We start from the raw sequence: 24617 nt of genomic DNA on the forward strand, positions 1-24617 counted from the left end.
CTAGTTAGTTCTCCTTCCTCCCCGCCCTCCAACCTTTTTATTCTGGCAGTTTCCCCTTTCCTTACCAATCCTGAAGAAGGGTCTTAACCTGAGAAGTTTCCACTGATGCTGCCTGACCTGCTGAGTTCCTCCACCATTTTGTGTGTATTGCTCTGGATTTCCAGCATCGACAGAAGTCAGCATCTATGTTTATAATGACCTAATTCAGCAAAAGCTTCTGCATCCTCTCCAAAGTCTCCACACCCTTCCTGTAATGGGGTGACCATAATTGCACACAATACTTCAAATGCAGCTTAACCAAAGTTTTGTACAGAGGTAGTACGGTATGTGTTCCAGATTCTCATATTCAGGGTTCTGACCCATGAAAGCAAGCATGCCATTCACCTTCTTTCCCGCCCTATCTACTCGTGTTGCCTCTTTCAAGGAGCTGTAGACTTGGACCAAGACTCCTCTGTACATCACTTCTTCTAATGGATCTACCACTTCCTGTTTACTTTCCCTTTATATTTGACCTGCCACAGTGCAACTTGTCGCATTCATCTCCATCTGCGATTTCTCTGCACCAATCTGCAATTGATTATATTCGGCAGTAGCCTATGACAACCTTATTCACTCCCCACACTACCACCAATTTTAGCATTGTCTGCAAACTTACAGCCCAAATACATTTTCATCCAAATCATTTATATATTACAACAAGAGGTCCTCCAGTTAGGGTAACAGCCTTCTACCACCACTCTCTTATTTCAGCACATAGTATGGGCTGAGGAGTCTGTTGTAAGCTCTATGTTCTATCTCTATGTTCTGACTTCCAAGTCCGAGCCAATTTTGAATCCAATCTACCAAGTCACTGTGGATCCTATGCGTCTTAATCTAGATCAGCCTACCATGAGTTACCTTGTCAGATGCCTTACGAAAGTCCTTGTAGCAGCATCCATTGCTCTACTTGTGCCCCCCCCCCCCAAGTTTAGTTGCAATCCACCCTGGTACAGTTCCCACCTGCTCTAGAAGAGAGCCCATGATCCATGCTCCTTCTGCACCAGCTCCTTAGTTTTGCATTTAACTGTACTACGTTCTGATTTCTTGTCTTGCTTGCCCATGATGCAAGAAGTAATCTTGAGGTTACCACCTTTGGAAGTCCTCTTTTTTTAACATTCCACCTAACTCCCTAAATGATTTAACATGCAACTAAAATAATCCAGGAATTCTGAGGCTCTTTCATGTACACAGGTTTCATTTCATTTAAGCAAACTGTTATTCATCAAAACAGTTACCTCTTTCTGCCTATATCATTAGTAGCAAAATGGACCATGACCTCTGGCTGTTCACCTTCCTCTTTCCGAGTGAATTGTGCCCACTCAGAGACATTCTGGTCCCTCACACCAGGGAGACAACACATTCTATTAGAGTCCCGCTCACAACTACTCTTGTCTGTGCCATTGAATGAAGAATTCCCAACATTATTGGTCGCCTAGATAATGCCCTGTCCTGCTGTGCAACAGATCCTGCTGTCGTCATTTTCCCCGGTAAGAGGCTAACCCTACTACCCCAAACAGTACACTTGTTCGAGAGGGAAGCAGACATAGGAAATCCTTGTGCTACCTGCCTGTCTCACCTGGCAAATTCCCACTTAAGTGGCAGAAACTTTGGTGTAACCACTTCCCTAAAACTTGTATCACTTTATGCCTCCAGTATCTTCCTGAAAGAGTCAAGCTGCCTCTTCAGATCCATATAGTCTGAGCATCCAACTTGTTGGTAATTTCTCCCCTTCCCACTTCTCTCTTTTCCTATTCTCCATCCTGGCTCCCCTCTTACCCCTTCTTTTCACCTGCCTGTCATGACTCTGAGGTGACCCTTCTTCTCTTTTTCCCAATGTCCACTGTCCTCTCCTCCTATCACATTCCTCCTTCTTCAGCCCTTTACCTATCCCCCTCGTCCCCTCACCCCTCCCCCCTCCTCCCCGGCTTACCCACCCTTCCCACTCCCTGGTTTTTCCTATCACTTGCCAACTTGTATTCCGGCCCCTCTCCTCACCTCCTTATTCCCCCTTCCTTTTCAGTCCTGATGAAGGGTCTTGGCCCAAAATGTCGACTGTGTATTCCTCTCCATAGATGCCCCCTGGCCATCTGAGTTCCTCCAGCATTTTGGGTGTGCTGTTTTCCCTCCTCACTGTAGTCCAGTATTCACCAAATCTTGATTTAACCTGCCAGCAGCACTTTCAACTCAAAGTAGTTCCTCTTGAAATAGCTTTCCAAGATGTCCTTCCACTGTGACTCATTTATTTCCAAACATCTCAGACCATGATTTAACATGCAACCATAATAATCCAGGGCTTTTTGTTTCCTTCATGTGCGCAGGTTTCATTTCAATTGAGAAAACTGCTATTTGTCAATACGGTTACTTCTTCAAGAGGAAAGTACCAGGGTTACAACTGTTTGTGATTTTTTTTTGTAGGAAAAGGTGCTGCCACAGGACACGCTTGCACAGGTATCAACACAAATGATCAGGAGATCTGTCTCTACTTCATCCGAAAACACTGCAGCTTCAAAGGTACCTGTAAAGGCTGTTTTAGTGATATAGTTTGCCTCTGACTTTTAATTAAGCATTTAAGATGTTTTTTTTAATCACATTGCTTTGCACTTGTGTTGCAATATCATATCTAATGTTTTCTTCAAAGAGAGCAGCAACAGGACGGCAGTGCGTTTGGGACCCTGAGACAATGCTGTTTCCATGGGGCTCAGGCCTGTAGCCAGAGATCTGTTCTCCTCATTAAGTCTGGATCAATTTAGCACATTGATGTTATTGAAAATAGTGCTTCTGGAAAAATATATTGTATCACTTCTGATTCATTCAAGACAAGCAGAATCAAAACCATTATTGCCCTGTTTGCCTTTCCAGGCTATTACCATGGATCAAAAACAAAACAAAATTACAAATTGACCTCAAACTCAGGAAAGTGTAGTTACTTACATGCTGAGCATTTAGGAGTAGCTTGTTATGCAACACAATGTAGATACTTTCATATAGATCTAACAGCTTTGGATTATAATTCAAAATTTAAATCTAAGCATTTCTGTGAACTGGACAGACCGGAAAGGTCTACATAAAATAAAAAAGCTGGAGACAGATATCTCTGAGACGTGGAATTACTTGAAGAACCTGAATACCTACCCAAATTTGGCATGTAGGTTTGACACTTAAATATTTAATCTTAATTGCACTTTAAGTTTTTATTTTGTTTATATAGAATGAGGTAAACTCATAACATTATAGGTGCATAAGTAGTTATGAAATTTGCACATCACAGAATTGATGGCCAATTTATATTTCAAATGAAATAGCAGATGTTGTTGCTTGTTGAGATAACTAACTTTTCTACCTAGACTAACTTATTTCTCTCTTTCTCACATATAATCAACAGTCCCATATTTGAAATATTAACTTTTTGCCTTTCCACAGATGCTGCCCAGCTTGTTGGGTTTTTTACTACATTTTCTCTTTTTAATTCAGATTTCGTGCCTGCAACATATGGTAAAACTTTAATTCCAGTCTCCCTGAGTTACTCCCAAAATTGTGTTTGCCGTTCTAGGCTCTAATCAATAGATCTTTAGAACCTTCAGGAGAACAGTGAGAGGACTGCACTCTATCTTATAAGAGGAGTGAGAATACGCTATCGAGCTCTTGAAGCCTATTCCACCATTCACCAAGATTTTGTTTGATCTAATACCTCAGCCCCATTTTCCAGCACTTTCCCCATATCCCATAAGTCCCTTAATGTTCAGATATGTACATCTAGTGGTCAAATGTCATTCATTTTATCTGCCGAGAGAGTTTTCTGCCATCATCCTGGTAGCAGTGTACATTCCAGCTCAGGCCAACATCAGGCAGGCACTGGAGGAGCTGAGCACTGTGATCTGCTGTCACGAAACAGTGCACTTGATGTCTTTCCTATCATTGTGGGCAATTTCAACCAGGTCAGCTTGAACGAGTCTCTGTGCTACTACCACAACATATGACCTATGAAACCAGAGGAGTCAACACACTTGACCACTATAATACCACCATCAAGAATGCTTACCGTGCCATCCCATGCCCACACTTGGTAAAGTCCGATCACCTGGCTGTACTTCTACTTTCAGCATATAGGCAGAAACTAAAGACCATGGCAATAGTGGAGAGGACCAAGAAGTGCTTTCAGGACCTCTTTGAGTCGGGGGACTAGATACCATTCAGGATTCATCTTCAAATCTGAATGAATACGCCACAGTCGTCACCAACTGGCAGGAGTGTTCAAGGACATCTTCAGTCTGTCACTGCTGCAGTAGGAGATTCCCACCTGCTTCCAATGGGCGACAATCATAGAAATGTCCAAAAAGAACAGGGTGAGCTGCCTCAATGATTATCACCCTGTTGCACTCACATCTACTGTGATGAAGTGCTTTGAGAGGTTGGTCATGGCGAGAATCAACTCCTGCCTGAGCAAGGATCTGGACCCGCTGCAATTTGCCTATCGACACAACAGGTCTACAGCAGATGCAATCTTACTGGCTCCGTAATTGGCCTGGACAATAGCACCACCCACGTCAGACTGCTGTTTATTGATTACAGCACAGCGTTCAACACAATTGTACCTTCAGTGCTATTCAACTCATTGGGAGAGCACAGTCTATACGGATTGAAAATATAATCTTGTTCTTGCTGCCAACCAACACTGGCACACTTCAAGAATGTACTCTACTGCTCTGCTCCCTCTATGCCCATGACTATGAATTTGCTGATGACACCACTATTGTTGGCAGAATTTCAGATGGTGTTGAGGAGGCGTATGGGGCGAGATAGATCAGCTTGGTTGTGTGGTATCACAACAACAACCTTGCACTCAACATCAGTAAAACTAGGGAGTTGATTGTGGACCAGGAAAAAGAAGTCGAGGAATCAGCTGTGGAAAGTGTGAGCAGTTTCAATCTCTTGGGTGTCAACATTTCTGAAGACTGATTCTGGGCCCAACTTAATTGTGCACCAATTCTGCGTCAGAAGTTTGCAAAGGAACATTTAAACACGCTTGATGCATTTTGGAAACAAGCCCTGTGGACTGATAAAGTTAAAATTTTTGGCTGCAATGAGCAAAGGAATGTTTGGAGAAAAAAGGGTGCAGGATTTCATGAAAAGAACATCTCTCCAACTGTTAAGCATGGGGGTGGATCGATTATGCTTTGGGCTTGTGTTGCAGCCAGTGGCACGGGGGACATTTCACTGGTAGAGGGAAGAATTAATTCAATTAAATACCAGCAAATTCTGGAAGCAAACATCACACCATCTGTAAAAAAGCTGAAGATGAAAAGAGGAACATACATCAAAGTTGCTGGTGAACGCAGCAGGCCAGGAAGCATCTATAGGAAGAGGCGCAGTCGATGTTTCAGGCCGAGACCCTTCGTCAGGACTAACTGAAGGAAGAGTGAGTAAGGGATTTGAAAGCTGGAGGGGGAGGGGGAGATGCAAAATGATAGGAGAAGACAGGAGGGGGAGGGATGGAGCCGAGAGCTGGACAGGTGATAGGCAGAAGGGGATACGAGAGGATCATGGGACAGGAGGTCCGGGAAGAAAGACGGGGGGGGTGACCCAGAGGATGGGCAAGAGGTATATTCAGAGGGACAGAGGGAGAAAAAGGAGAGTGAGAGAAAGAATGTGTGCATTAAAAAGAGTAACAGATGGGGTACGAGGGGGAGGTGGGGCCTAGCGGAAGTTAGAGAAGTCAATGTTCATGCCATCAGGTTGGAGGCTACCCAGACGGAATATAAGGTGCAGTCGACTGGGGTGATATACTGCGTCCGGTGCTCCCGATGTGGCCTTTTATATATTGGTGAGACCCGACGCAGACTGGGAGACCGCTTTGCTGAACATCTACGCTCTGTCCGCCAGAGAAAGCAGGATCTCCCAGTGGCCACACATTTTAATTCCACATCCCATTCCCATTCTGACATGTCTATCCACGGCCTCCTCTACTGTAAAGATGAAGCCACACTCAGGTTGGAGGAACAACACCTTATATTCCGTCTGGGTAGCCTCCAACCTGATGGCATGAACATTGACTTCTCTAACTTCCGCTAGGCCCCACCTCCCCCTCGTACCCCATCTGTTACTCTTTTTAATGCACACATTCTTTCTCTCACTCTCCTTTTTCTCCCTCTGTCCCTCTGAATATACCTCTTGCCCATCCTCTGGGTCACCCCCCCCCCCGTCTTTCTTCCCGGACCTCCTGTCCCATGATCCTCTCGTATCCCCTTCTGCCTATCACCTGTCCAGCTCTCGGCTCCATCCCTCCCCCTCCTGTCTTCTCCTATCATTTTGCATCTCCCCCTCCCCCTCCAGCTTTCAAATCCCTTACTCACTCTTCCTTCAGTTAGTCCTGACGAAGGGTCTCGGCCTGAAACGTCGACTGCGCCTCTTCCTATAGATGCTGCCTGGCCTGCTGCGTTCACCAGCAACTTTGATGTATGTTGCTTGAATTTCCAGCATCTGCAGAATTCCTGTTGTTTGAAGATGAAAAGAGGATGGCTTCTACAACAGGATAATGAACCTAAACACACCTCAAAATCCACAATGGACTACCTCAAGAGACGCAAGCTGAAGGTTTTGCCATGGCCCTCACAGTCCCCTGACCTAAACATCATCGAAAATCTGTGGATAGACCTCAAAAGAGCAGTGTAAGCAAGACGGCCCAAGAATCTCACAGAACTAGAAGCCTTTTGCAAGGAAGAATGGGCAAAAATCCCCCAAACAAGAATTGAAAGACTTTTAGCTGGCTACAGAAAGCGATAACAAGCTGTGATACTTGCCAGAGGGGGTGTTACTAAGTACTGACCATGCAGGGTGCCCAAACTTTTGCTTCGGACCCTTTTCCTTTTTTGTTATTTTGAAACTGTAAAAGATGGAAATAAAAAAGTAATCTTAAAATATTAAAGAAATGTGCCATCTTTAACTTTATGCCTTTTGGAAATCAGGTCATCTTTTACTCGCTTAGCTATTCACAGTAACGGAAATTTTGACCGGGGTGCCCAAACTTTTGCATGCCACTGTACATCTTATTGTAATTTATAGTTTTTTAATTTTTATTATTATGTACTGCAATGTACTGCTGTCGCAAAACAGCAAATTTCATAACATATGCCAGTGATATATCTGATTTTGATACATATTGTTTCTATTTTGAATGAACAGACAGTTGAGCCTCTGTAACCCCTCTGGATAGAGAATTCCAAGTTTTCACTACCCACTGAATGAAGATTTGATCCTACCCTTAAACTGTTTTCCATGGCCCTAGGCTCCTCAGCTATTAGAACTCTGCTTCTACCCTTAAAAGCTCTTTAAGAAGTTGTTATGGTTCAATGAGGTCTCGTTTGAATTCCAGCCCCAGTTTACTTAGTTTCTCCTCAAGGGGCAATCTGCTGTTCTTGGAACCAGGGACTCCCTCTATAACAAATACATATTTCCTTAGATAAGGAGATGAAGCAGTGCTGTGAAAAGAATATAATTATCTCAACATGCATTGACCTTAGGGAAGTGGTACATATTTATCAGATTGTTAGCAGGATTTCAGACCACGAGCATACAATGTACAGTGGGTTCCAGTTAATTGGGACATATCTGCATATTTCAAAATATGCGGCGAATCTAAGTATCACCAGGAAATAAACAAATTAGTGTCCTGGTGCAGTCACATTAACTTGGAACCGAATGCCCTCAAAACCGTGGAGGTGCACATGAGACTACAGGAGAAATAAGTCTCCTCTGCACCCATTTATCATCACCCTATTGATAGTTAGCACCGATTCAACATTCAGGTCCCTGAGCATCGTTATTTTGCAGGACCTCATACGAGAGAACCACATCTCCTTCATTAACAAAAAGTCTCGACAGTGGATGTACGTACTTCATGTGGTAGTCAGTAAAATTCCATCTTCCCCAGAACATACTGATGCAATTCTGCACAGCCACCATAGAGAGCATCCTCATACCAGCCATCATTGTCCAGTTTGGTACAGCATCTCCTCAGAATATATGAAAACTACAACAAACTGTCAGGTCAGCAGGAAAGGTCATTGGCTGCAGTCTAACATCACTGCTGGATCATTGTGTGCGCAGGACAAAGAAAAGGGCATGAAAAATTATTGTGGGCACAACCACCCTGCAAACTGCCATTTTCAAACACTCCCTTCTGGAAATCATTATAGGGCTATTAAAACAAAAGCTTCATGCCATTACCCAGGCAGCTAATCTGGTCAACCATTTGAATTAGCCCCCCTGTACCATCTCCTCTATGTGTTACCCCTCTCACTGCACTACACTCTAAACACTTTAATCCACTTTATATAATGTTTATATTGTAAATACATGCTGGTATCTATTTATGCACATTTTATCCCATATCTGTAGGTTAACCTCTAACTTTATTTTTTACCTAATTCTTTATAATTGTTGAATGTAATTTTTGTTGCATGTCGTGCCAATGCACCACAGAACATTTCTAATTCATGTAAATGTATATGGTGAATAAAGTTGATCTTTAATTTTTGCTGCCTTTTTGTCTTCAGATTACAGTCTCTAATAATCTGTTTTCTTGATATCAATGAATTAAAGTGATCACACAAGATGACAGAATGAACCAGCATGATGAGTAACATCCAATTTCATCCACATATATCCATATAACATATAACCATATAACAATTACAGCACGGAAACAGGCTATCTCGGCCCTTCTAGTCCATGCCAAACGCTTACTCTCACCCGGTCCCACCGACCTGCACTCAGCCCATAACCCTCCATTCCTTTCCTGTCCATATATCTATCCAATTTAACTTTAAACGACAACATCGAACCTGCCTGGAAGCTCATTCCACACAGCTACCACTCTCTGAGTAAAGAAGTTCCCCCTCGTGTTACCCCTAAACTTTTGCCCCCTAACTCTCAGCTCATGTCCTCTTGTTTGAATCTCCCCTACTCTCAATGGAAAAAGCCTATCCACGTCAACTCTATCTATCCCCCTCGTAATTTTAAATACCTCTATCAAGTCCCCCCTCAACTTTCTATGCTCCAAGGAATAAAGACCTAACTTGTTCAACCTTTCTCTGTAACTCAGGTGCTGAAACCCAGGTAACATTCTAGTAAATCTTCTCTGTACTCTCTCTATTTTGTTGACATCTTTCCTATAATTCGGTGACCAGAACTGTACACATTACTCCAAATTTGGCCTTACCAATGCCTCGTACAATTTTAACATTACATCCCAACTCCTATACTCAATGCTCTGATTTATGAAGGTCAGCATACTAAAAGGTTTCTGCACCACCCTATCCGCATGAGATTCCACCTTCAGGGAACTATGCACCATTATTCCTAGATCACTCTGTTCTACTGCATTCTTCAATGCCCTACCATTTACCATGTAGGTCCTATTTTGATTAGTCCTACAAAAATGTAGCACCTCACAATTATCAGCATTAAACTCCATCTGCCATCTTTCAGCCCACTCTTCTAACTGGCCTAAATCTCTCTACAAGCTTTAAAAACCTGCTTCATTATCCACAATGCCACCTATCTTAGTATCATCTGCATACTTACTAATCCAATTTATCTCCCCATCATCCAGATCATTAATGTATATGACAAACAACATTGGACCCAGTACAGATCCCTGAGGCACACCACTAGACACCAGCCTCCAACCTGACAAACAGTTATCCTCCACTACTCTCTGGTGTCTCCCATCCAGCCACTGCTGAATCCATTTTACTACTTCAATAGTAATATCTAATGATTAAACCTTCCTAACTAACCTTCCGTGTGGAACCTTGTCAAAGGCCTTACTGAAGACCATATAGACAACATCCACTGCTTTACCCTTGTCAACTTTCCTAGTAACCTCTTCAAAAAATTCAATGAGATTTGTCAAACATGACCTTCCACGCACAAATCCATGTTGACTGTTCCTAATCAGACCCAGTCTATCCAGATACTTCTATCCAGACTATCCAGTCTATACCATCTCTAAGAATACGTTCCATCAATTTACCCACCACTGACGTCAAACTTACAGGCCGGTAATTGCTAAGTTTACTCTTAAAACCCTTTTAAAACATGAGCAATACACCAATCCTCTGGCACCATCCCTGTTTCTAATGACATTTGAAATATTTCTGTCAGAGCCCCTGCTATTTCTACACTAGCTTCCCTCGAGGTCCTAGGGAATATCCTATCAGGACCCGGAGACTTATCAACTTTTATATTCCTTAAAAGCGCCAGTACTTCCTCTTGTTTAATCATCATAGTTTCCATAACTTCCCTACTTGTTTCCCTTACCTTACACAATTCAATATCCTTCTCCGTAGTGAATACCGAAGAAAAGAAATTGTTCAAAATCTCCCCCAACTCTTTCAGCTCCACACATAGCTGTCCACTCTGATTCTAAGGGACCAATTTTATCCCTCACTATCCTTTTGCTATTAATATAACTATAGAAACCCTTTGGATTTATTTTCACCTTACTTGCCAAAGCAACCTCGTATCTTCTTTTAGCTTTTCTAATTTCTTTCTTAAGATTCTTTTTACATTCTTTATATTCCTCAAGCACCTCATTTACTCCATGCTGCCTATATTTATTGTAGATATCTCTCTTTTTCCAAACCAAGTTCCCAATATCCCTTGAAAACCATGGCTCTCTCAAACTTTTAACCTTTCCTTTTAATCTAACAGGAACACAAAGATTCTGTACCCTCAAAATTTCACCTTTAAATGACCTCCATTTCTCTATTACACCCTTCCCATAAAACAATTTGTCCCAATCCACTCCTTCTAAATCCCTTCGCATCTCCCTAAAGTTAGCCTTTCTCCAATCAAAAATCTCAACCCTGGGCCCAGACCTATCTTTCTCCATAATTATATTGAAACTAATGGCATTGTGATCACCGGACCTGAAGTGCTCCCCAACACATACTTCCGTCACCTGACCTATCTCATTCCCTAACAGGAGATTCAACACTGCCCCTTCTCTAGTTGGTACCTCTATGTATTGCTGCAAAAAACTATCCTGCACACATTTTACAAACTCTGAACCATCCAGCCCTTTTACAGTATGGGCTTCCCAGTCTCTGTGTGGAAAATTAAAATCTTCCACAATTGCAAAATTGTGCTTACTACAAATATCTGCTATCTCCTTACAGTTTTGCTCCTCCAATTCTCGCTCCCCAGTAGGTGGTCTATAATACACCCCTATAAGTGTTACTGCACCTTTCCCATTCCTCAATTCCACCCAAATAGCCTCCCTAGACGAGCCCTCTAATTTATCCTGCCAGAGCAATATAACACCTCCCCCTCTAATCCCTCCGATTCTATCACACCTGAAGCAACAAAATCCAGGAATATTTAGTTGCCAATCACACCCCTTCTGCAACCATGTTTCACTAATAGCTACAACATTATATTTTCAGGTATCAATCCATGCTCTAGGCTCATCCACCTTTCTTACAATGCTCCTAGCATTAAAATAAATGGAATAAATGAAATTGCTTTTTTACAGAAAAGTGCATACGAGATCACTTCCACCTGCCCTATAGGTGGCAAATATACAAGGAAAGATGGGAGGATTTGCCAAACATGGAAGAAATTGAAATGGATTTCTGTGACCCAAACAATATCACCAGGTAGATTTTTCATTATAATTGAACTTGTAATTAAAATAAATTGTATCCTCAATTACTTTAAAATGGAATTAACTGTACTCGATCTCAATTAATTAGTGTATGTCATTCCTTGTTTTTCTATAGTTAATGAACTACAAGTGAAAAGATCTAAAAGCTTGGTTTAGATCAATACTGCCATTTGAAAATAAATTAATGTATGTATGGTGAGGGAAAAGGCTACTTATTCCTTTCCCAGTTCACACACAATCCAGTCCAATCTGTATTTACTCAGTTGAAGTACATCAGGACATTTGAAAGTAGTTAAAAACAAATCAGGAAATCCTCATTGTGCAAGTCCTGCTGTACTATCCACTGTGTCAATATTGTCCTTCAGTATGAATGCAACAATCATACATATGGAATATTTGGTAAATGTCATTCATCATTTATTCTTGTACTTACCTGTTCTGTCACATCAACTTTAAGGAAATGGTTAGTTTTCATCCCTGCCAACTCCACAATGGTTAGAATTGTAAACCAATTTGTTACCAGGCCTTCATGCTGCAGTAGTGTTACTTACAAGACATTAAATGGGCTTGTTAGTGCCCTGTTCCACATATACATTGCACAGCCAGGAAATAGAGATTCTAATCATTAGTTTGATGAGTCTTAACTATATAACTACTAGCATTTTAAAGATTTGGATCATGCCTCCTCAAAATTTACTTTTCTAAATTACTTTAACAGCTCAGGGATTTGTCCCATTAACTTTGAGACAATGATGTTTGGGTCTTACAAGGTGAGGCGACTCTCCACTGCATCTTCTGTAACTAAACCCCCGGGCTACATCCTGACCACTGAATGGCTGTGGTATGCAAAGAATGCTTCTGGAAAATGGACTGAATATGAAAGTCAGGTAAGTTTCCTTTTCCTTTGACTTTGACTTTTTTGTTCTTGGATCAATTTAAACAATTCAAAAATTTTGTATACTCAGACAGAGCAAAATCAAAGTTGTAACTTGTGAATAGATTTTCAACTTGTTACCTGAGCATAATGATGGTATTGGAATGAGTAAACTACCTTCAGTGAAGAGCATGACATTTGAAGCTTAATAATTTTGCATTCACAATAAAATGTAAACTTTTTTTGACATAACTTTTACATTTTTTAGAAATTATATTGTTATCTTCCTTACAAATATTGATTGCTCTAAAATATGTGTTAAGTTCTTTAAGATTCTTCTTTATCGTACTTGTCAAGGTCATTTCAAAGTCAAGTCAAGTCAAAGTACATTTATTTATTTATGCAACCTTGAGGTTCATCTGCTTACAGGCAGCCATAAAGCACGAAAATCAAAGGAACCCAATTTTAAAAAAAAGACAAACACCCACTGTGGTGAGGAAGAGAGAATAAAAAACACAAATCATCCGTACTATACAAGCAAGCAACAGCATTCTGAACCAAATTAAGTCCATAGTTCCAAATCCCAACTCCCACAGCAGCCGGAGTAGGCCGATAGCCTCGGCCTCAGTTCATCATATAGTGGCAATAGCCATGAAGCTCGCAGACACGAAGTGTATAGCAGCCGGAATAGTCTCAAAGCTTTAGCAACACGGAGAGACGAGTGAACATCGCAGAAGAGTGAGTGGAATTGGCCCAACCATTGCCTCTCTCCCAACATTCTGCCTTTCCAGTCTATCTGGGCCAGCATTTAAATCATCCAAACACTGGATCGTGCTGTGCACTAAGAGCCGGACCCTGCTGCAGCAATACACTCTGGGCCTAGACCTCACCTCCCAACCCGAAGCTATTCTCAACCTTTCCAAATTGGCTTGGTGCTGATCCAAACTCATTCCCAGTTTAGGTGGACAGGCATCAAAACTCCTCTGCCTTGATTCCTCTCCGAACCACTTGCTCCAACTCCATCTCCGACTCTGACGCTGTCTCAAACACATTAAGCTCTGACTTTGCAACACACCAGCACAGCTCATCCCTCAAGACAGCTTCGCCTTTACTCCCCTCTTCATTGTTTGTGGTGATATTTTACCACAATGTACCTCAAAAAATGTTATTAATAATGTTTAGTTGAATTCCTTTCCTTTTGAACTACCAGTAACTTGTTGTCTGACTTCCGTAGCTCCATCTTAAACTGGCATTTCATGGCCCCTTCTAGTCTCCTAATTTCTAGTTTGTTCTTTCCTATATATTACTAAGTGGTCTTGTTGAATTTCAGCTTCCTAAACTTTACAGTTGCTTCATTTTTAATTTTCACTAAACTTACAATATCTCCTGTCATCCAAGGTTCCCAAACCTTACCATCCTTATTTTTTATCCTTACAGGAATATGCTGGTCCTGAATTCCAACCAACTGGCCTGAAATCTATTTTCCTTTGGCTAAGTCATACTTCTCTGTCTCAATTTTAGACAATAAGTTTTTATGTTTCAAATGTCAAGGGGCAAATCACCTCTATATAATTATATCCCATGTCATGCGGCTATATATGCACTAGTAATCATTTCTGCCCTGCCCCTCCCTCTCTCCCCCCTCCCCCCCTGTCCATGCATACAGTATATATGTGTACATAATGTTAGGTTTGGTACACGGAAATTCACTTGAAAATACAAGCTACATGGATCCTACTTCTTAAGAACCCCTATGTGTACCATAGCTTGTGTTTCCTCCAAAGGTATATCTAACTTTTTGACTCCTATACTGTGTGTTTTAGTGTCTTTGCCCAAACAGTACCTCCGTTTCCTACCCTGTGGGAAAGAAAGGCCTCTGTTTTTGTATATCTTATAGTTTTTACATTTTTTTCTTGTATTTGAACTCTTGAACACATTGAACAATTTTTTAGATTATCCTCATAGCCATCCTTCATACATTTGAAAATACCAGATCATAATTTTTCAAAGGAATCAACTAAGTTTCTTTAATCTTCTATAATCTAAATCTTAGATTTCAAAGTTGCCATGTTTGCTCATTGCTGTCAAAATCGGTGTCCAATGTGTTGATAATTAATGTTTTTAGTGAAGTGCAAAGCTTTAATAACCAGTGAGCCTAATGACCTGATTGATACATTTAACAGGATCAAGTATGTTCGGCGGACCTTGAGAAACTGTACTTGGCTGAAATCAGTGAAGTGTCTTCAGAATCCAGTGCAAAACAAAGTTTTAAAGGTATAGTTATTCCATGGAAATCTGTCATTTGTATTACCTTATCACTAGTGAACTCACACACAATATTACAGAAAACTACGGAAAAGGATTTTGGCGATTGTAGGAATGACTTGCCGCAGACTGAAAAGCTTGAGCGTGTAGATATTAAAGAAGAGCATTTGCTGGAGCCTTTAGAAAGCATCAAGTTGGATAAGACAATGGGACCAGACGAGATGTACCCCAGGCTATTGTGGGAGGCGAGGGAGGAGATTGTTGAGCCTCTGGCGATGGATCTTTGCATCATCAATGGGGACAGGAGAGGTTCTGGAGGATTGGAGGGTTCCCTTATTCAAGAAAGGGTGTAGAGATAGCCCAGGAAATTATAGACCATTGAGTCTTACTTCAGTGGTTAGTAAGTAGATGCAAAAGACCCTGAGAGGCAGGATTTATGAACATTTGGAGAAGCATAATATGATTAGGAATAGTCAGCATGGCTTTGTCAAAGGCTGGTTGTGCCTTACAAGCCTGGTTGAATTTTTTGAAGATGTGACTAAACACATTGAAGGTAGAGTAGTAGATGTAATGTATATGGATTTTAGCAAGGCATTTGATAAGGTACCCCATGCAAGGCTTATTGAGAAAGTAAGGAGGCATGGGATCCAACGGAACATTGTTTTGTGGAACCAGAACTGGCTTTCCCACAGAAGGCAAAAAGTGGTTGTAGACGGGTCATATTCTGCATGGAGGTCAGTGACCAGTGGTATGCCTCAGGGATCTGTTCTGGGACCCCTACTCTTCATGATTTTTATAAATGACCTGGATGAAGAAGTGGAGGGATGGGTTAGTAAATTTGCTGATGACACAAAAGTTTGGGGTGTTGTGGATAGTGTGGAGGCCTGTCTGAGGTTACAGTGGGACACTGATAGGATGCAAAACTGGGCTGAGAAGTGGCAGATGGAGTTCAACCCAGATAAGTGTGAGGTGGTTCATTTTGGTAGGTCAAATATGATGGCAGAATATAGCATTAATGGTAAGACTGTTGGCAGTGTGGAGGATCAGAGGGATCTTGGGGTCCAAGTCCATAGGACACTCAAAGCTGCTGTGAAGGTTGACTGTGTGGTTAAGAAGGCATACGATGCATTGGCCTTCATCAACTGTGGGATTGAGTTCAAGAACCGAGAGCTAATGTTGCAGCTATATAGGACCCTAGTCAGACCCCACTTGGAGTATTGTGCTCAGTTCTGGTCGCCTTACTACAGGAAGGATATGGAAACCATAGAGAGGGTGCAGAGGAGATTTACAAGGATGTTGCCTGGTTTGGGGAGCATGCCTTATGAGAAAAGGTTGAGTGAACTCGGCCTTTTCTCCTTGGAGCGACAGAGGATGAGAGGTGACCTGATAGAGGTGTACAAGATGATGAGAGGTATTGGTTGTGTGGATAGTCAGAGGCTTTTTCCCAGGGCTGAAATGGCTAGCCTGAGAGGGCACAGTTTTAAGGTGCTTGGAAGTAGGTACAGAGGAGATGTCAGGGGTAATTTTTTTTACGCAGAGAGTGGTGAGAGCGTGGAATGGGCTGCTGGCGACAGTGGTGGAGGTGGATATGATAGGGTCTTTCAAGAGACTCCTGGATAGGTGCATGGAGCTCAGAAAAATAGAGGGCTATGGGTAACCCTAGGTAATTTCTAAGGTAAGGACGTGTTCGGCACAGCTTTGTGCTGTAGGTTTTCTATGTTTCTATGCTTCTACGTTTCTGTTATACAAATCTAAATGCAAGAGATTCTGCCAATGAAGCAAATCCAGAGCAACATACACCATATGCTGGAGGAACTCCACAGGTCAGGCAGTATCTGAGGAAAGGAATAAAAAGTTGACACCTCAGGCCAAGACACTTTGTTAGGGCCATATTTGTTTAGATTTGAGTGCTGATGAAGAGTCTTAGCCCGAAGTGCTGGTTCTTTATTCCTCTCCATAAATGCTGTCTGACCTACTAAGTTCCTCCAGCACTTTGTGTGTGTTATTGTACAAATATGGCTTGTATCTTAATTTCACGTTGTCTGCAGTAGCTAAATTTCAGCTATGAGGGTAATGTGCACATTCTGGCTATCTGTATTATTAATACCCATGTTTACTGGGATGGTTAAATAAAGACAATACTTCCTAATGCTTAAAAGCAGCCACATTAGCCCATCGAGTTGTTACAAGAATCACCCCTTGTAATAATGATTAGGAGGCACAGAGAGAATCTGTAATTACCAACCAGTACCTATACTGTCTCAACAGAAGAACATGTGAATTTGCACAACTGGATACTTGTGTGCACACCTACTAAGTTCTTCTGACCTTCCATGAACAGTCAAAGAACACCTCATAAACAACTTCTTATTTGGAAATGATCCCTAGTGCAGCAGATCACACTGATTAGGCCAAGCAACTTAATCTCGCAAAATGGAAGAGTAAGGATCTCTTCATAAAATGGCAGCCTTCATCTCCTTCCTCATAGCAAGAACAAAGACAATTGGTCTGACTACTTCTATTGTCCTTGATTCATCTGAATTCACAAATCTGTAGACTGTAGTTCTTTTTGGCCAACATTTCCCTCCTCTTGATCCAAAGATATTTATCTTAGGATCACTATCCTCCTATATTCTGTTGACTATTCATAGGACTGCCTTGAATCCCAAGCAGGTGTGCAGCAGTTATGCAAAGATAAAGGTATCATTTACATATTGAATTCATACACTATGTATACAGACAAACGTTCACTCAGTATTACAGAACCACCATCATTATCATCTTCCTTTTGCATGAGCTTGGCCTTCCACCTTCTAAGGTGATACACATTAAACAATACAGTTACCGGGTACATAAAATTGGTATTACAGCAGCATGTGATACTGTCCTCACCCATAGATACATTTGTACATTTGATCCCCAATTCCAGAATTTACCTAAGAGTCTGAGTTGTTCATTACTTCATTTGCTTTATCACTGTGTCTTGATAGATTTTGTATGTTTAATCCATTGATGGATTATCTCCTTTGCTTCTGCCACAACTCGTATCCAGTCTACAGTCAAATGAGGAATCGGCAGCAACTCGGTAACAACGTAGTCCTACAAACATCGATCCATATCAATTTGTTGGATTGTGAGGTTCTCTTTTGTTACTGCATTTATTGCTATCTGAGACAAAGCTCGTTCTCCATTAGTCAAATCAGAAATCATGCTCCCAACTGCAACAGTATGACTTTGTCAAGGACACTATTTTTGTTCCTTGGAATAACTCGTTGTTACTGTTGCTATATAATATGTCTGTCCCACCAGTGCATATTGTGAGAAAATCTCATTATTTACCAGCAGAATGGACAATGTCGAATTCTCATAAGTACCGAAACCACAATTCAGCAGTTTTTGTCATGCACTCCCTTCTGGATAAGCCCAGTGGTTTCTCCTTTGATGACATCTTGATAAACCTATTGATTTCCTGATACCATTCGCAACCCTAACATGTGTATGCAGTTTACTTAAGAATATCCAAGTCGTCTTATGATATTTGCCCACCTTGTGAACTCTTTCAAAGGGTAGGTTAAATTATTTCCATGTTTGGGAATCTGAAATATGGCACTGACATGAAAACCATCCTTTACCGTGATCACAGTACCCAGTATTCTATTGGTTAGTATAAGCCTTCTAATATGACACAAGGTTACCTTTCCCAAACCCCTTGTCTTAGTTGCTCATCTGATACCCAATTTGCTACTAGATGTGCATCAATTTGCAATGCATTCATACCAATCGTGGTGGAAAACGAACTAGCAGATGTAGCACAGATCTCAGCTTTATGCATTTCCTTAGATATGAGGTCTGTGTGGTCAATATTCAGACTTGTTTGTATCTTGAAGGGGCTTCAGAAATTTAAGTGAGTCCAGAGTTACCTGTGATGCACTCTGACCAATTTGATTAGTCTGTATCTGAACCCAATAATTTTCTCCAGTAATATCCCACATTTTCTGCTGAAGGGGCTGTATCTAGCTTCCTAATTCTCCTATGCATAACCTGCTCCCAATAATTCCAATAGTCCTCTCTTTTTTTCCCATTTTTAATTGACTTGAACTGCTTAGTTGTCTCCCAAGAAGGTAAGTAAATAACTGTTTCATTGAGAGGAGCACCATTCAGGCACCATTATTTTAGTTAGATTTAAAAGTTACCTGCACATACTGGTACCTTGGTACCAAAGTGACAAACTCTTCCCCCCGCTCCCCCCCCCCCGCGTATTCTCTGACACTAATCCTGCCCTATTTGTGTTACATTGGGTCTCACTACATTTAGGTTCTAGTGTAGTTCCGGCTATTTGAGGTTATGGGGCAGTCAATTTTACATTATTCTCGTCATTTTGAATTAAACCTGTAACACACAAATGTAATTTCTGCTCTTATTTCCGCTTTCAAATTTCAATCATAAATCATTATCAGTCCATATTTTCTATCTGTTTTTCAAGCTCATCCAATCCATGCTCCCAATTGTCTTGGTACTCAAGCCATCCATCTTTTTCCACCCAATTTCATTTCAGGATATGGGAGGCAGGAACGAATAAGTTTTCCCTTTTCTTAATTTTTTTGGCAAAACTTCCCTGATTCTCAGACTGAGAGAAGGCACAAATTCCTCCTTGGTCAAATGTTGTTATCTACTTGGAACAGCTTTTCCAACCCCAAATCTTCCAATTCAGGATTATCATGTGCATCAATTGTTACATGCTGGTGGTGACAACATTCCTGTTTTTCCCCCACCAGTTTCAATTGGTTGATGTGGTACCATCCATTTTTATCTGGATAAATCAGTACCCCGGGCCCTGTAAATCTTGGATTTAAAAAAAGTTGATTCGTGTATTTGAATCATCACTTCTTGTCTTGGACTTAATTCTATGGGACTGACTTTTAAGTCAAAATAGGCTTCACTCTGTTGCCTTTTCTTTCTTAGTTGATGAGCTGTCACATAATGGGCCTCCTTCAATTATTGTACCACACTTTATTGACAGAATCCCATTGATTTCAGGCTCTAACAAGTCTAGTCCTAACAACTCCCCCAATCTTCTCATGTCTCTTCCAGTCATGAGTTTATAGGGGGTGTAACCGGTCGATGATGCTGCTGCATTCCTTATTATCATCAGTACGTAAGGCCAAACCACCTGCCCTGTTGTTCCACCATTTTGGCAATCATACTTTTTTTAGTATTGGATTCATCCTTTCCACAAGTCCACTAGACTATAGGGTATATGAAATCTCTGCTTGATTCAGGTCATCTTGCATTCTCTGTGAGGAGGTTCATGAGGATGATTCTGGGAATGAAGGGGTTAACATTTGAGGAGCATTTGGCAGCTTTGGGACTGTACTCACCAGAATTTAAAAGAATGCAGAGGGATCTCATTGAAATCTACCGAATGTTGAAAGGACCAGATAGGGTGGATGTGGAGAGAATGTTTCCTATGGTGGGGGTATACAGAACTAGAGGGCACAGCCTCAAAATTGAGAGGCAACCCTTTAGAACAGAGGTAAAGAGGAATTTATTTAGCCAGAGAGTAATAAATCTGTGGAATGCTCTGCCACAGACTGCGATGGAGGCCAAGTCCGTGTGTATTTTTAAGGCGGAAGTTGATTGTTTTCTGATTGGTCAGGGCATCAAAGGATATGGTGAGAAGGCAGGTGAATGGGGTTGAGTGGGATCTGGGATTGGCCATGATGGAATGGCAGAGCAGACTTGATGGGCTGAATGGCCTAATTCTGCTCCTATGTTTTATGGGCTATAAAATCTATGCCTTAATCTGATTCTATATTCTGAGGTAATCCCCAGTGAATGGAGACTCTTTCCATCAGATTTTTGCAGTGGCTTTGACTGTGTTTGTCTTAGATAGGAAAGCTATCCACCCACTTGTAGAAACTATCTACCACTGCAAGAATATATTTGTACCCTCCTGGGTTAAATTACCAACATAATATATCTGCAAATTAGTCCAAGGCCCTTCCACCGGTCTGGTATGTCGGAGGGCTCCTTTCTTTACATTCCTTTTTAATTCTCTATCTTCCTTCTGCCCCTCGGTGAAATCCATAACCTTAACCTTTGCCTCCTTCTGCCATCCCTTCTCCCCAACCTGTGACTGCCACTCCTACCCATTTAAAGCACCTTGTTTCTCGACAGGCTTCTTATTCCCCTTGGGTTAACTTAGATTGGGCTTTCACCTTCATGGCTCCGTATTCTTTCCCCTTTGCTTCTTCAAATACAGTATATACCACAACGGAGCAGCATATCAGAGGGGCTTTCCGTCAGCAGAAATAAAGCCTCTTGCTTCCCTCAGAGAAATATGTTCTGTAAGGCTATTACAAACATACATACTATCAGAATGTATGACTGATCCTGGTAGAAAACTTTCTTGGTGGCTAGCCACATATGCCGCAGCTGCCACTTCTGCTGTCTGAGCACCTACAAACTTTAAAGCTATACCATACCTTCCCTGGCCGTGTTCATCCTCTACATATGTATAATCACACCCAGTTCTCCTTTCGCCCATCTGTACTAATAAGGAGCCATCTACAAAAAAAAAACGTTTTTTCCTATGTGTCTTTTTCTCGGGTGTTCCTTCTCCTTCAACCTCCCTCCCCCCCCATTATTTTAATACAAATGGTCCCTTGGGATCATTTGCTATCATATCCTGATGCACATGCAGTTTTCCAGTACAATAAAAATTATCTGCAAGGAAGGTAGAAACTTTATTATCTCATATCCGGAATAGAGATGCACAAATTTCATTCTCAACCCACATTTGATCTGGCCATTGTGGAATCTGAGTTTCTCTAAATTTAATTCCACAGAAAATGAATGAAGAAACACAAACCAAGAACACAGATGGGACAAACAAAAATCCATGCTTGCTCTGTTCTTCCTTTAGAACCTTCCGCAAGTGACTGCAAAACTTAATTACTTCCATGAAAAGCTTTTCAAAGAACCAAGGAAGAGTGAAAATAACTGCTGGGTGGGGACATCGATATATTAATGCAAACTCTTAAAGGCATGGTCTTTTAAACAGCTCTCTCTCAGTCACACTCACACTTTATCTCTTTTAGATATGGCTACACTTTACACACTTGAAACATGTAAACCATTTGCACTTTAAACCATTTTAGAAATCTCTTGTTCCTAAGGGTTAAACTATTACCCAAATATCCAGTTATAATTCGACAACATTGAGGAAATGTTTTACTCTATGCCTTTAAAACAAAGAAATGTGGAAGTTATTCATCATGTACAATTTGTGTTCGTCCATCGTCAACGTCGATGAGGACCTTGACACCATTGTGATGGTGTCGAGACTAGCGCGTGATTTGGATTTAAGTGAGGGAGAGTTGCGCAGCGTCAGCGTCACTCTCTCTTCCCAATTCCCATCTGGATCCAGTGGCAAGACAGAGTTGAGACAGCTGGAGATGGGACTAGGCGCAGTGGATGACCAGGACGCCTCCTCTGTCTTGTCCTGCTCTACACGTTCCACGACGCTTGCAGAGACCGCCTTCTTGACCGTTGGACCTTCCATTGGTCTCGTCTGCTCAATCCGCCAGAGTCTGTCTTCACACGCTGGGATAGACAACTCCCTATCTGACTGAGGGTTTGAGACCCGTCGGCTACCCTCACCTGGTTTAGCCGGCTTGTTGAAGCCGTTGCCCGGGGTGTGGCCACTGTCGCATGCAAACAGCTACGGGGAGCCACAGGTGAGAGCTGAGTGCCAGGTGGGGACTAAAGGTGGACTAACCACCTTCAAAAGGATGCGACCTGTTCCCCCACCAGAGGTGCTACCCCTCCCTGGCATCCCATACACCCCATACAAGTAGATAGATAGATATCTGTACAAGTAGATAGATAGATAGACACTTTATTAATCCCAAAGGAAATTACAGTGTCACAGTAGCATTACCAGTGCAGAGATATACAAATATTAGAAGGAAGAAAGAATAAAAAATGTTACCACAAACAGTCTGACAGGAGGGGTGGGGTAATGACTTTCTTGACTATAGGTTAACTCATTATAGATCCTAATGGCCGAGGGTAAGAATTACCTCATATAGCGCTCTTTGGAGCAGTGCAATTGTCTTAGTCTTTTACTAAAAGTGCTCCTGTGTTCAGCCAAGGTGGCATGCAGAGGGTGAGAAACATTGTGTAGAATTGCCAGGGTTTTCCGTAGGGTCCTTTGTTTTACCACAGCCTCCAGTGTGTCCAATTTGATTTCTATAACAGAGCCAGTCTTTCTATTCAGTTTATTGAACCTGTTGGCATCTCCTGTGTTGATGTCATTGCCTCAGTACACCACTGCATAGAAGTTTGTACTGGCGACAACAGACTGGTAGAACATGTGAAGGAGAGGCCTGCGTACTTCAAAGGACCTCAGTCTCCCCAGGAAGTAGAGGTGACTCTGGCTCTTCTTGTATACAGCCTCTGTGTTGGTGCTCCTCTCAAGTCTGTCATCCAGGTGTACCCCTACAACATTCAACAAGTTTAAAGCATGAAATCCCCATATTAACCAAAATTACAACATATTCTAGCCCTTCTATAAGTCCAATCTCTGATCTTTGTTAGGATTTAAATTACATCAACTGTTTGCTATATTGTTCCAGGCATAATGACCCATATTACCACAGCTGTTTTGAGCTGATTGGGCAAAGGTGCACTCCGTTGCTGTGTTACTTCCATTCTGCAATCTCTCTGCTGGCTTCCGTCCTGACCCGCATTTCCCCACATGATATCCTGGTTGTATGTCAGCAGGGTATCCTTGAGTGGAATCTCCACATTATGACCATTTCTGATCGCCCTACCTATAAAATCATGCCAATCCACAACTTCATTTTCATCCTGCTCTGCTCTTTCAGATCCAAAAGCACACATTATTCCTCTGTGCAGCAAGTTGGTCATGCAGCTTTTGTGTCTGCTTTAAACACTTTGTATGATTGCCAGTATTGTGTTCCTTCTCATGAACGGATTGATTTCTGTATTGCATTCATAGCTGCTTTTAAATCACTGCATTGTTTCTTTCATTTCTCCAATCTGTTTTTGGTTAAATTGGTTCCTTCCTCCTGCTTACTCCTGTCTTTAACCAATTTCTCACACTTCAGCTGAAATCGGTTCATACGCACCAAATTCATACTTCTTTATCCCTGCAAATCAATAATCACCTACTACCGCTCTCTGACTTCTTCTGCAAAGCCAATGTCTAATCCACTTTCCTACCTCATCCTGAATACCAAGCGGCTGAACCGTCTTGAGCATCCTCCCATGCAGGATCTTGCTGAAGTCCCTGAAAACAACATCCATTACCTTGCCTTCATCAACTTTCCTGGGAACTTCCTTGAGAGATACTAAGATTAGTTAGAAATATGACCCCTACCACACACAATACCATTTTGATTACCCCTAATCAGTCCCTGTTTATCCAAATACTTATATAGCTGGTCCCTTAGAATACCTTCCAATAATTTACCCACTACTGATATTAGTTTCACTGGCATGTAACTTCCTGCCATATTCTTAGAGCATTTCTTAAACAACGGAACAACATTAACTATCCAGCAATCCTCCAGCATCTCATCCGTGACTAAAGACGTTTTAAATATCTCTCCTGTTTTTGGGATATGCCAGAAAAACTGAGCACCCGGGGGAAACCTATGTAATCTCAGGGAGAAAGTGCAAACACCACACAGACAGAACTAGACATCAGGACTGAACTAAGTTAATGGAGCTGTAAGTCTTCAG

At 41.7% G+C, this 24617-nt stretch overlaps 1 protein-coding gene across 2 annotated transcripts in view; it reads left to right on the top strand.

Moving 5' to 3' along the window:
* The window catches only part of LOC134352349 (protein mono-ADP-ribosyltransferase PARP12-like), a 73728-nt gene that overhangs the window by 16832 nt on the left and 32279 nt on the right, over positions 1-24617 (top strand). For both annotated transcript variants that reach the window (XM_063059650.1, XM_063059651.1), the window contains exons 4-7: positions 2455-2550; positions 11576-11699; positions 12426-12594; positions 14765-14855. In XM_063059650.1, coding sequence (XP_062915720.1) covers positions 2455-2550; positions 11576-11699; positions 12426-12594; positions 14765-14855 — 480 coding nt within the window. The remainder of the gene's footprint in view (positions 1-2454; positions 2551-11575; positions 11700-12425; positions 12595-14764; positions 14856-24617) is intronic.

This window comes from Mobula hypostoma, chromosome 9 (genome assembly GCF_963921235.1).
Source record: "Mobula hypostoma chromosome 9, sMobHyp1.1, whole genome shotgun sequence".
Taxonomy (NCBI): domain Eukaryota; kingdom Metazoa; phylum Chordata; class Chondrichthyes; order Myliobatiformes; family Myliobatidae; genus Mobula; species Mobula hypostoma.